A 12,727-nucleotide genomic window follows, 5' to 3' on the forward strand; every position below is an offset into this window, starting at 1 on the left:
TGGCGACGGGCGAGGCTGGGACTCGCAACGAGTATGATGGCGACACGTGATACCGGCGGAGGGAGCGCACGGGGGGGGCGGGGGGCTGATAAAGGGAGAAGGAGGGAGGCGGGCGGCGAGGGGCGGGCGGAGAGAGGGGAAGGGGGGAGCGATCGGCGCGCGGGCGGCAGAAGCTCAGCCTCCCGGACCGCTCGGGGCCGCAGCGCCGCCGCCCCGCCGCCCGCGGCCGCACTCTCGCAGCCTCCCCGCGAGCGGGAGCGGGAGCGCGGCGCACCGCCAGGCGGCCGGGCGAGCGCAGAGGCGGCGCGGCGCGAGCAGCGGCGGAGGCGGCGGCGGCCCCCTAGCGCAGCCTGGCGTCGCCGCCGCGCCCGGGCCCCAAGTTCCCGCCATGAGCGGCCGCCCGCGCGGGCTCCGCGGCTCCGGGGACTCCCGCCCGGCCGGGCGCGCCCGTACAGCCCCGCGACCCCGACGCGCCTAACGCCGCCGCCCGCGGGTCCCGCCGCCGCCGCCGCCACCGCGGCCGCCGCCCGCGTCCCCGCCGCCGCCGCCGCCTCGGCCGCCGCAGGGCCGCCCGCAGCATGTCTCGGAGGAAGATCTCGTCCGAGTCCTTCAGCTCCCTGGGCTCCGACTACCTGGAGACCAGTCCCGAGGACGAGGGCGAGTGCCCCCTGTCCCGGCTCTGCTGGAACGGCAGCCGGAGCCCGCCCGGGCCGCCCGAGCCCCGCGCGGCCGCCGCCGTCGCCCCGGCCCCTGCCGCCGCCTCCTCCTCCTCCTCCTCCTCAGCCTCAGCCGCCGCCGCCGCCACGGCCGGGGCCCGGAGGGCGCAGCGCCGGAGGCGGGTCAACCTGGACTCGCTGGGCGAGAGCATCAGCCGCCTGACGGCGCCCTCGGTGAGCCCGGGGGGGTGGGGGGCGGAGGACCCGGGTGGGGAAAGTTGGCGCCGGGAGAGCGCGGGCGTGCGCGCCGAGCCCGGCCTCTGGGGGGCGAGCCGGCTGCGGTCCCCGGGCCGCCCCCGACCCCTGCGCCCGGCCGGAGGGGGGCGTCAGCGCGCGCGGCGGCGGGGCGAGGCTTCACACATGGGGTGTCAGGGTTCTACGCGGGGGAGGGGGGGGTGTGGTGGCCCGGACGCTCCCCTCCTGGCCGTGCACTCCTGCTCGCTCTCGGTCACCCCGGCGCCCCCTTCACACCCACCTGTTCTGCTATCCCTAAACTTTCCCAGGCCCAGTGTCGTGCAGCTCCCCTTTCCCGGTCTTGCCTCACTGTTCCCCAGGATCCCAAAGGAGCCCCTGCCCCTTCCAGGAAACTCTTCCTCTCTTTTTTCCCACACTCTCTTGGGCTCCGCGTGACCTTTTCTGACATCTCTGAATTCCACAGGCTTTCTGCCTTCTGTGTTGCATCCCTTTTCTCAAGAATTTCAGGAACTGGCTGTCAGATACTTTTCTGAGTTGCCTTCTAATGATCTCTGGTTTTTTCCCCCACCCGCTGCCCCCCCCCCCCCCCCTTATTCCCTGAGCATTTACTGGCTCAACTTTCTTCTCTGGGGGAGCCTGGTGTCTGCTTTTCTAAACCTCCCTGGTGTTTCTTGCACACCTACCTCAACCTTCACTCCCTTTACCCTGGATTCTTCAGTGCTTTCTCCCTCATTTTGTCCTGGCTGCCTTGTATTGGACGCTTTATACTGATCTGTTGAATTACTAAATGCCTTCCTAGCCTTCTCTTAAACTTGTGCTCACCCGGGATGTCTGCATCAGCATTTCGGGGTGTGCTCCAGACTCCTCCACGTTCTAGACATTTTTCCAGTGGCTTCTGCCTCATTCCTGTTCAGGCTGTTCAGCTACCCTTGACTTTTACCGACCGCAGGAATGCCAGACCTCTGTTCCAGTCTTTCTGTGACAGATGAGCTCTGTTTTGAAGGAATCCGCTCCAGTGCAGACGGAATCCTAAGGAGATTGTGTCAAATCTCCTGAGAAACCTTTTATTCTCATCCTGGTCTTGGGTGCAGGGGCTTCCACTCGGGACAGAACTTTAACCTTTGCACCCCTGGGTGCACCCCTGCACTCCTCTTCCTTTTCTCAAAGTTTGTGAAATGAATCTGAACAGCCATCTTATTTGACTATTCTGGAATCTCACTTTTGAAAGCACTCTTGCAAATGATGATAGGAGGCACCTGTGAAAGCGTGGGATCCGGAGGGACAGGGTATTAGTACCAGGCAGTCCTACAAATATCCCTGTGGCCCTGGCATTAGTGAAGAAGGACCTTTTCTGTCTCTGACAATGAAACTACTCTCAGTCCTCTTCCTTTCCTTGCGTATTTTCCCTTCAGCGTCCCTTTCTTCCTTCCACGTCTTCCATTGATAACATACAAAACAGATCTCAGAATGGGTTGGCAACTGTTTGCTATTCTTTACTGCAAATACTTCCCAAGACGCATCATCTTAGGAACTATGTGATGTTGCAAATTGTTGAACTTAGAAGCCTTTATAAAAGGAGGCCGGTAATCCTGCAGGTCTGTAGTTTTGTGTTAGTACCTAAAGCAACATTTGTGCAATGTAGTAATTGGTCAGTACAACAGATTCGTATCTGATACAGTGATTTTACTGAAGGAAATGACTAGTTTTGGGGAGTGTTTTTTTTTTCTTTTATCATTTTGGAGTTTTCTTTTTGCCTTTGCATCAGAATTTACAAATCTCTAAAAAGTCATGGCAATGCCTCCGGTAATGCCGATTTAACTGAAGGCTGTTCTCGACCGCTTAGGTGAGAGGTGCATAAAATAAACTGAACTCAAGTATTTACTGCCAGAATAAGAGGGAAGGAAGGAATAGCTTCTGATTTTTACCTTTATAGGTCAAATTTGAATGACACTAGCTTTCTGATGGATAAAAAGCATGTGCCCAGATAATAGTTTTCAGGATAAGAAATTTGCAAATCATTGCAATGATCATATATAGGTAACAGCTCTGTCTGCTTCCCATGCTACAGTTATTTTCCATTTTGAAATTAGCCTATTAGCTACAATGCTGACAGCACACAGGTGAGTATGGTATAAATATTTGCAACATCGTAAGGCACGTAGGAGCAAATTTTCTTTGGCTAACCATATCACCTGTAGACTTGGTAACACAAAAACAACAGAAAGATTTTATTTCAAAGCAGTGACTTATTTCTGTGTTCTCCACCCTCCCCCCCCGCCTTTTTTTTGGCAGTCTAGAACTCTGCTTCAAGAAGTTTCTGTAGATTCATTTTCTTATGTTGTCAGCATTCTAAGTTTCTCTGAAAACACTTGGGGAAACAAATTATGTCTTCTGCATTCTCTTTCATTAGCACCAAGTGACTGTTTTTGAAAGAAGTAATTTAATAGAGAGTAGTTATAACCAAAGCATTCTTAGAGGGCAGTTTCCAGCTGTTTTGTGTTGGGAACCCTTTTTTGTATTCTGTCACAGCGTACCTTAGGAGAAGCTATCTTTGCTGTGGAAGTTTCTGCCTTCTTCGTGGCCTCGCCACGGAATGTTGTCTCAGCCACAGCGGATTGGCTCTTTATTCAGAATAACTTGCAAGTAGGAAATGAATTTAATAAGCCCAAGGATATGGCCAAGTGATTCAGCTAGCTGTTGGATCATTGGAATAGTCACACTCAGGTTTTTGACATTTTGATAGGCATTGTTAGATGCATTGATGTTGGCTGTAAATATTGTAATACTTGACACAGTTTTAATGATAAAAGTAAACTGAATTGGTGAAAGTGAAAAAATTCCAGAATTCATGAGGCCTGGTTCTCATTCACTGGACCTTGGACAACTAACTACTTATCTATCCCTGTGCATGTTACTTTAACCCTCTAGGAGCCCCCTTGTCTGTACGGTGTGACACTTAGGGTTCCCAGGATCCCTCCCTGTTCTTGCAACCTATGAAGACATATTTTCAAGCTTTTGATAAGCTCTTATAAAGGCATGTCAAAGGAAAGCAGGCATCTATAAGTTTTAAAACTTTGAAGAAAGTAGATTACTTTCTGAAGTAGGGACATTTATTCTGCGCAGTTATTTAAAAATATTTGAAATATTTGTGGATCTAGTGTGTGGTAAGTATTGTGCAAAGTACTGGCAATACATATTCCAAACAAAACATTCCCGGTCCTTGACCTCATGGAACTTCTTTAATTATAGCCTTTATTTTAAGGAAGCTGTGCTGAAGGAAAACATAAGAACTCCGATTGTCTTGGAGCTGTCTATGGGAAGTTGATTTACCATTCGCTGTGGATAATTTTGTTCATTGTGAATTTCTGGGGCACAGCCATAGCAATAAAAATAATCCTAAAGACCTGGCTGAAGATGCATAAATCACTTATCACATTATTGATTTTGAAATAATTTACTTGGGAACACATATGGAGAAACAGCTGGGGATTTTACATCAAGGGTGAATTTAGTAACTCATGTATTGCTATTTTGTTCTTATAAATGAGAGTTGTTGAGAACCCTATCACTTAGAACCCTATCACTTACCGGGCTTGGGATTGCTAATGTCAGCCTGTCAGTGAAGATATTCCAAGGGACCAGTTTAAGGTCATGGCTTTGCTGGTTTTCTTGTCGGAGAACTGTTGGCTGTCACAGCATCGCAGGTGGCTCTCAAGGCCCCAGAAGCTTTGGAGAGCCGAATGGCAGGAAGAAAAGTAACTGGAAGGGTGGCAAATAAGGGGAGGAAAGCTACTGACAGAGAGTAGTCCAAGAAAATGAGAGAACAGCGAGGAAAGGAAATGGAAGGGAAGCCTACATTCAAGCAGCAAAAAAAAAAAACAAAAAACAAAAAACAAAAACAAAAAACAAACAAAAATTGCTTCATTATTAGTGGAAAGGAAATTGTATTGGTACATGTCTAGGAAAAAGTGGAAGAACATGAAAAAACATTTAGCCTTCCCTGATATTAAATAAAATGAGCTCTCTGCCCTGTGTAAACCCTTAAAAAAAAAAAAAAAAAAAAAAAAAACAGAAAAAAAACCCCTTAGAATGTGACAGTGGTACTAATATGGAAATAATGAAAAATGAGTATGGTATATTCATGAGAGAGGATACTTCATCAATTTATATATCTTATTGATGATTTCAAGATTTGGGGCTCAATTTGGCTAATAAGTTCTGAGCAACACATCCATTAAAATTAAAAAGTTAGACAAAAGGTATTCTAGTAGATCCATGTTTTTATATCTGTAGTAATTAGATGCTGGAATCTGAAATCAGAATTTGATGGGCATCTGTCGCATTTCCCTACCTCATCCCTAGTCATTGAGAAGCATCATGGCAGAGCTGAAGGAAGGCGGATTTGGAATTTGACAGCTGTGGGTTTGAGTAACTCCCTGCTGAGCCCCTTACTATGTGTGGGACCCTGGAAAGGTGACTCCTCCCTTCTCAGAGCCTTGGTTTCCTATTTTGTGAAATAGGAATAATAGCTACCTTGTGGATTTGTTGTGAAAGAGGGCACTATTCTTTGTGACACTCCTGCAACACAGTAAAACATTAGCTTCAGACTGCGATCCATCAATTTCAACTGAATTAGAATGTCTCCAAATGATTGAAAATTTTTCTACATAAAAATTTTCTTTTTCTTTTACTTTTTTTTTTTTGCAATAATTACTTGCTAGTAACCTTACTGAAGGAGTTTATGGGTTAACTGATGTCATGTCCTCAGAAAAAAAGGTGATAAGAAGGAATTAATTTTGTTGGCCTTGCCCAGCCAATCCATTAAAAAAATTAAAACTGGAGTCCCTTTTTGGCTTCCTGGCTAGGACTGCTGTGTGCGCACGAGCATGTGTAATCATTGCAGATTCAAACATTTCCAGCAAACTGCTGAATGCTATGTGGCATTATGAAAACCAGTCTTGTAAATTCTCTAAAAATACAAGGGTGTGTATATTTGGTAGAATGTGGGTATTTTCCAATAAGTCAGTTTTAGATTAGAAAGAAAATTAGAGAGGTGATAGAGAAATTGCTTATTTTTATTGCCTGAGAATTTCAAGCATTCCCCATCTAACCAATTCCCCATTCAAACGAATTTGTACGGCTGTTCAAGGGCTTAGGCTGTGATGTCCAGTAGTTACTCAGCTAGTGGCATTTATGTTTCACGTACAGTGCTCTATCCTTGTTTGGCTACTGGTTCAGTTGTTAAGTCTTTATTTTGAAGTTGATTTTTGACAATGAGAAATGCCATCAGTGATTCTTAGTTTATAGGCCGAGGTGATAAGTGATTATACATTCCATTTTAGTATGTGATTTATCTACCTTGAAATACTCTGGGAAATGTGGGGAGAGTACTTGAGTACTGTTACGTGTTTTCCATCTATATCATCATTGCTCTTTTATTTACCTTTTTTTTTTTTTTTGGACTTGTTCCATCATGTAGAGCTGAAGGTAGAAATTGAAAGACACGTATTTCATTGCATATGGTAGTAAAATAAATGCATTGATTGTATCGAGGTATATACATCATTCACTGTGAGTTAGCAAGAAGACAGAATGATCCCTTTTGGAATTTCACACATATCTAGGAAGGAAAAAGGATCAGCTGATATTAGCAGAGAGAATATTTGCTAGGGTTGTCTGGTGACCAGGTTTCCCTTACTTGATGCATGAGCTAGTATTTAGCTCAAAATTTAAAGTTCCTCTTTTTAAATTCTGACTCTTACCTTGATACTCTTATGTTGGTCTCATATTTAGCACAGTACCTGGTACCTGATGGGTGATTCAGTAAAATACTCAGAATAAATGAGTGGATGTTCTTTGTTCAGTTGTCAAATTCCATTATTTCTTTTGTGTTTGAGGTTTCTTGTATTATGTGTGGTTCAAACAAAGTATTTATATTTTGTGCCCAGTCTGTGAGAGATACTTTCAAGTATGTGAACCTGTTTGAATTTTACTTACACCTGCCATTAAAAAAATTTTTTTAAGTTTATTTATTTGAGGGGGGGGGTGGGGCAGAGACAATCCCAAGCAGACTCCACATTATCAGCACAGAGCCCAATGCGGGGCTTGAACCCACAAACCGTGAGATCATGACCCGAGCTGAAACCAAGAGTCAGACACTTAACTGACTGAGCCACCCAGGCACCCCCTACACCTGCCTTTTAAAGCAAAACTTCAGAATGCAGTCATGTTCAAAGAGAGCAGATGGAGTAGTTTCCTCCTCCTGGAAACTTAGCGAGTGGCCCATTTGTATTTTAAGAAGTTAGGTAAATGTGATGACTCTCCTCCAGTTTCCTTATATTTTCTTAGTTTTTTTTTTTTTTTTTTTATACAATTCCCTCCCAAATGAGAGAAACATGTTTGTCAGCAAGTGGGATCAGGCTGCCAGAAATGCACTCTTAAGAGCTGGAATGACATAATTCTGCTCTTCAAATATCACTTCAGGACAGGATCTGAAGACCTAGAATTATGTGCTGTAAACTCAGAGTATCTCATAAAATTGACAATTCCAGACTAGAGTGATTTAGGAAGTAGGGGAGCTGGAAATATCTCTGAAGCCTGGAGATCTGTTGAGCTGTGGTGGGGAATTGAGAAAGAGTGAACATTCTTATAAATAGAACAGTGAAAAGTCACTATCAGTACAGGCTTTATCTAAGGCTTATTAAACAGGTCTTCCTTTAAGCTAGTGGTTTATCAGACCTCGTTGAACGTAAGAAATACCTGAAGAAAGTTGTGAAAATGCAGATTCTTGGGTCCCTTCCTCAGAAAGTCTAGTTTGTAGCCCTAGGGAGGGGCATGGGCTCTAATTTTTAAGTCACACTCCAGGTGATTGCTAGGCACACTGAAAGTGACTGAATTCCATACTGTCAGGATCGTGGATCCAGGCTCACTGAGCTCTGCAGACTGAATTTTTTGGACAGAATAGATCTGGAAGTAACTCCTTTGGGGTGAATACATGTCAAGCAATTACTGACCAACAGGGGACAGAATAAAGGCAGTGACTTGGAGCCATGTCTCATATGGTATCCTTTGTGTTCAAAATAACCTGGTTGGTTGCATGGCAGAAGGTATCTGAGATTTCACTGTTTGTGGTTTCAATTATTTATGACCCTTTTCCCATTTTTGCTGAGGATGCCTTGTTAGCTTCCCGAAGTTTCTGTTCAATAGGTCACGTGTCGTTGCCGTCAGTGTTCTGTGGCCTCTTTCCTCTGATTCAAGAAACAGCTATTCAAAAAACGTTGGGGAGAGTAGAGGAGAAGGGAGAAGGGTTGTTGTGAGGGTCCACTTGACATTGCATTCCGAGTTTGGTTTTCAGACTGAGGCTGACATGGCATTTCTCAAATGTTCCTTCTACTGGTTCCTTTTGGAGCAATGACTTGTTTGTATGCCAATACATTTTTTTTTAAGGTGAAGGGAGAAAGAAACATCTGGATGCCAGAAAAAAATGATCTTCCTAGAAAAGAAGCAATAGGACATTCAGATAGCAGACATGTAGAACCAGCCTTCAAACCCTACCAAAACATGACAAATACAATACTGGTTGCTAATATCTCCATCTGTAGCCAATTAGTCTTTCTCTTATTCCGTGGTTGAGCTGGGTAAGAGTCCAGTTGAACTGTCCAGATAAATGGTGATCCAACATTTAAAGAAATTTGCATTTGCAGAGAACTCTAGAACCATTCTGTCATGAGAGGAGGCTGTCCCTGTGGAAATCCTGATGTTATCTTACTTGTAAGTCCTTGAAGTCACCTTTGCCTCCTTTTCCTTTCACCGTAGTTTGTTATGTGTGAGTCTGCTGTGCCTGGTGGAGGAAATAAAAATGTTCTAGAATATGCTTCCATTTCTTGTTGCTTTATGCCTATACTTCTTCATGCATAAACCCTCCAACTTAATATTGGGAGAGAATGGTTTTTTTAATTAGTATTGTGCACACACAACTAGAGACGGACCGACAGGCAAACATACACACACACACACACACACACACACACACACACACACACAGACACAAACACACACACACATCCATCATCTTGTTTCCAGTCACTGCATTATTTTCCCCATGGACTACTAAGTTATCTTTCACATCTCTAGTATAGTACTTACTGTGTTGTGATGTGATTTTGGTTTATTCTGCCTCCTTAAGGCAGAGATCTATATATGTTCATGCCTAGTAGAAAGTCATTTACCTATTTATTTACTTATTTATTTATTTTAAAGTTTATTTATTTCTTTTGAGAGAGACAGAGACAGACAGTGAAAGTGGGGGAAGGGCAGAGAGAGAGGGAGACAGAGGATCCCAAGCAGGCTCTGTACTGCCAGCACAGAGCCCAATGTGGGGCTCAAACCCAGGAAACTGTGAGATCATGACCTGAGCCAACACCAAGAGTCAGATGCTTAACCGACTGAGCCACCCAGGTACCCCTAGAAAGTCTGATTTATATAGACCCTCAGTAAATGTTAGGAGAACAAATAAATGTTGAATAAATCCTTGTGTAGATTGTGGTGTATCTGGTAATGCTTTGTAGGCTCCCATTATTTTATGCTGCCATATTTCAGTTCTGCTTCATGAAGGGTTCTGTTTGTAGCTTTTGCTCAATCACAAATAGGAGTAAATATAGTTATAACATGTTTTACAGTGCTTTAAAATTTTCACGACACTCTGTATTGGGTATTTTATTGTAGCTTCACAATAATCTATAGATTTTATGCCAATTATCTTTAACTTTGCTTAGTATGATTATCGTAAATGCCTAGAGACACAGTAACGGGGGGGGGGGGAACATACGTATTCTCACTTAGAGGTGTTTGTGTTTTTTCTGCGAAAGGGATATGGTTCTCTATAAGTTATAGAGATGGTATCCCGCTCTGCTCTTTTATTCAGCGTTATCTCAATGTATACGAAATCCTGTGTTATCAAACATTCTACTAAACAAATTCTTCACAAACTAGCACATCCACAGTGACCATTATAGACATAATAATGGTGCTGGAGGGATAGAGTCTTCAGGAAAGTGGTAAAGTTAGAAATTATTGACGTAAGGAATGGAAAAGAAAACTGATCAGGAATAGGTAGATGTATTATTGGGTATTTTTTGAGGGCCCAGCTGAGGCTGAACGTAATGAATTTGTAGCCTAAACTGAGCAGGTGATTACAACTAGAAGAGACAGAAAGTTGTGAAGGTATATGCGTTGTATATTAAAAGGTCTATATGTCAGTTGAGTTTGAGGTGTTTGAGAGCAATCCATTGAAGTAGAGGGTTTTGCTTTGGGAAATAACGAGAATGAATGTCACAGGGGGCAGACTGTAATATTCAAAGGCATTTCTAGTCATCCTCTATTGGACGCAGATCTGATGTTAAGCTTATTTAATTTATATCTCGGTCTTATTGTTTTCGCTATTGAAATCATTCTCTTAGAATAGCTGATTCCCCCAGGTGGCCTTCCCTCTCCACTACACCATCCCCAAACCAGAACTGGTAACTCATAATTCGTGATTGAAAAACTCAGTTCTATCTGCTTGATTAGTATTTACATGATGTTTTCAAAGTTAGAATTAATCCTTGAAAAATATGAGAATATTCAGTTACATCATTCAATGCACTATTTATGGTCCTTAGTTGTCACACAATGAGGTTTCCTTGGCTCAGACTTGATACACTGCTTCTTGAGTATGAGAAGTAATGTGTATGTACAGTATGTGGAGTTTAGAGTAATGGTGGCTACCAACACATTTCCTCTTGTATTGGAGAGCACATTTCTTTCTTTCTTCCTTCCTCTCTCTTTCTCTTCCCTTCCTCCCTTCCTTCTTTCCTTCTTTCTTTCCCTTTCCATCCTCCCTTCCTCCCTCCCTTCCTTCCTTCCTTCCTTTTTCCCCAGCAGATATTTTCTTACCTGAAAAGTTAAGAAAATAGTTTTGGTGAACCAAACATTCTAAGTAAACTGTTACATATGCAATATCAATTTGTCAGTGGATGAAATTCAATAAAACACACTTGAGGGTTAAGCAATTTTCATTGTATTAATCAGTCTTTGATAATCCCAGAGACTGGCTATGGGTTTCAGTACCTCATTGTCATCATTATGCGTCATAATTACCACTGTGCTATAGGTGTGTGGACATTCTCATAAGTGGAATATCTTAGATAATCAGATGCTTATGAACAGGACATTTCTTCTAAATGGAAACACTGAAGAACTCTAAGGTTCTTGTGGCCTCAGAGAGTTAATATGCGTTTACTTAGTTTCTCACACTCCAGCAGGAGGCAAGGGGAGGCAAGTTAGGAGTGGATTTTAAAAGAAGTTTTAATTTGGGGTGCCTGGGTGGCTCAGTTGGTTAAGCATCTGACTTTGGCTCAAGTCATGATCTCATGGTTCAGTTCATGAGTTGGAGCCATGTGTCAGGCTCTGTGTTGACAGCTTAGAGTCTGGAGCCTGCTTGGGATTCTGTCTCTCTTTCTCTCTCTCTGCCCCTCCCCCATTCATTCTCTCTCTTGCTGTCTCTCTCTCTCTCTCTCAAAAATAAATAAACATTAAAAAAATTAAAAGAAGTTTTAACTTTTACAGTCCTCTTTATAATTTGGCTAATGTGCATGTGTGTGCCTTGTTTTCTTGAAAAATGCCTGTGTGTGTATGTGTGTATGTTTGTGTGTTTGTGCAGAAGCTACAATTCAATACATGCTGCATTCTGATTTTTGTTGTTTTAATTTGACTTTGGGGAAATAACTCCTGTCTCTCTTTCCCCATCTCTGAAATCATATATGATAATACGAATCTCTTACTTAAGTGTAAATATGTAATTAAATGTGGATGGTGAATTGAAGACGTTGTGTTTAACTATTATGGATTACTTCATTGTGCTGCTATGCTGATTTTTTGAGGACCACGGCATTGGTTCAGATTCTTTTGCTCCCTGCACTCTGGGAAGAGACCAGGCTGTGGGGTCAATCACTGACTCTGGCCATTATTTTGTGTGTTCTTGGCTAAGCCTCTTTGAGGCTCAGTTTCTTGTCTATAAAATGAAGGTGATGAGTGGATGGTTAGCTCCGTGGGTTCGAGCCTGGTGCTGATAAGATGAAGGTAATAATTTATAGGATTATGAAAATCAGAAGTGTAATGACAGCATAGTATTTTGAATCCGGTAAATAATCCGTGTTGCTGCCTCTATCCAACCCCTTCCTGACGGCCATTTTACCAATAGGCATATTGTTAATCACATCTCCTGATAACCTTCCTTCCCCTCCAGCCACAAGTTTTGGCAAAACCTGTAGGTGCTCCCCTTTGTTAGAGGGGTATCTTGTTCAGCCTTCTTGTGCTTTTTATGGGAAACATTTCCACCATTTTCTGGGCATGCAACCTTTCAGGGTTATGAACACTTCCAGAAGTTCTGTCCTAGAAATCTAAAAACCACATATGATTCTGGTCTCTTGTTCATTTGTGCATTCCCCTACCTCTCATTTTCATTCATTCATAGAGCATTTATTTAGCAAATGAGCATTCAGTGATTCATTCAGCACGCGCACCATGTGCCTGAAGCAACATGACTGAAGTAGGACATTCAGACAGAAATGGGATGTGGTCCTTTTGGATTTAAAAACCATAAAACCACCTTAAAAAAATTACTGAATAATGTACATGACAGCTGCTTCTACCCCTCCTTCTGTCTTTCCCCTTCGTCTTACCCCAACTTTTCTTTATTTGGCATGATACTGGGGATATAGGGACAAAAAAAGGGTTTGTATGCAAAAGACCATTTGAAACTGCAACAATAATGACGT

The 12,727-nt window shown here is 43.5% G+C and overlaps 1 protein-coding gene across 1 annotated transcript in view; it reads left to right on the forward strand.

Moving 5' to 3' along the window:
* The first annotated feature begins 466 nt into the window (after positions 1-466).
* Positions 467-12,727, forward strand: part of GUCY1A2 (guanylate cyclase 1 soluble subunit alpha 2) — a 324,265-nt gene continuing 312,004 nt past the window's right edge. The window contains exon 1 of the mRNA XM_019469312.2: positions 467-890. Within this exon, the coding sequence (XP_019324857.2) occupies positions 579-890 (312 nt within the window). The 5' untranslated portion in view covers positions 467-578. The remainder of the gene's footprint in view (positions 891-12,727) is intronic.

This window comes from Panthera pardus, unplaced genomic scaffold, assembly GCF_024362965.1.
Source record: "Panthera pardus isolate Hobbes unplaced genomic scaffold, ASM2436296v1 HiC_scaffold_12, whole genome shotgun sequence".
NCBI classification, from domain to species: domain Eukaryota; kingdom Metazoa; phylum Chordata; class Mammalia; order Carnivora; family Felidae; genus Panthera; species Panthera pardus.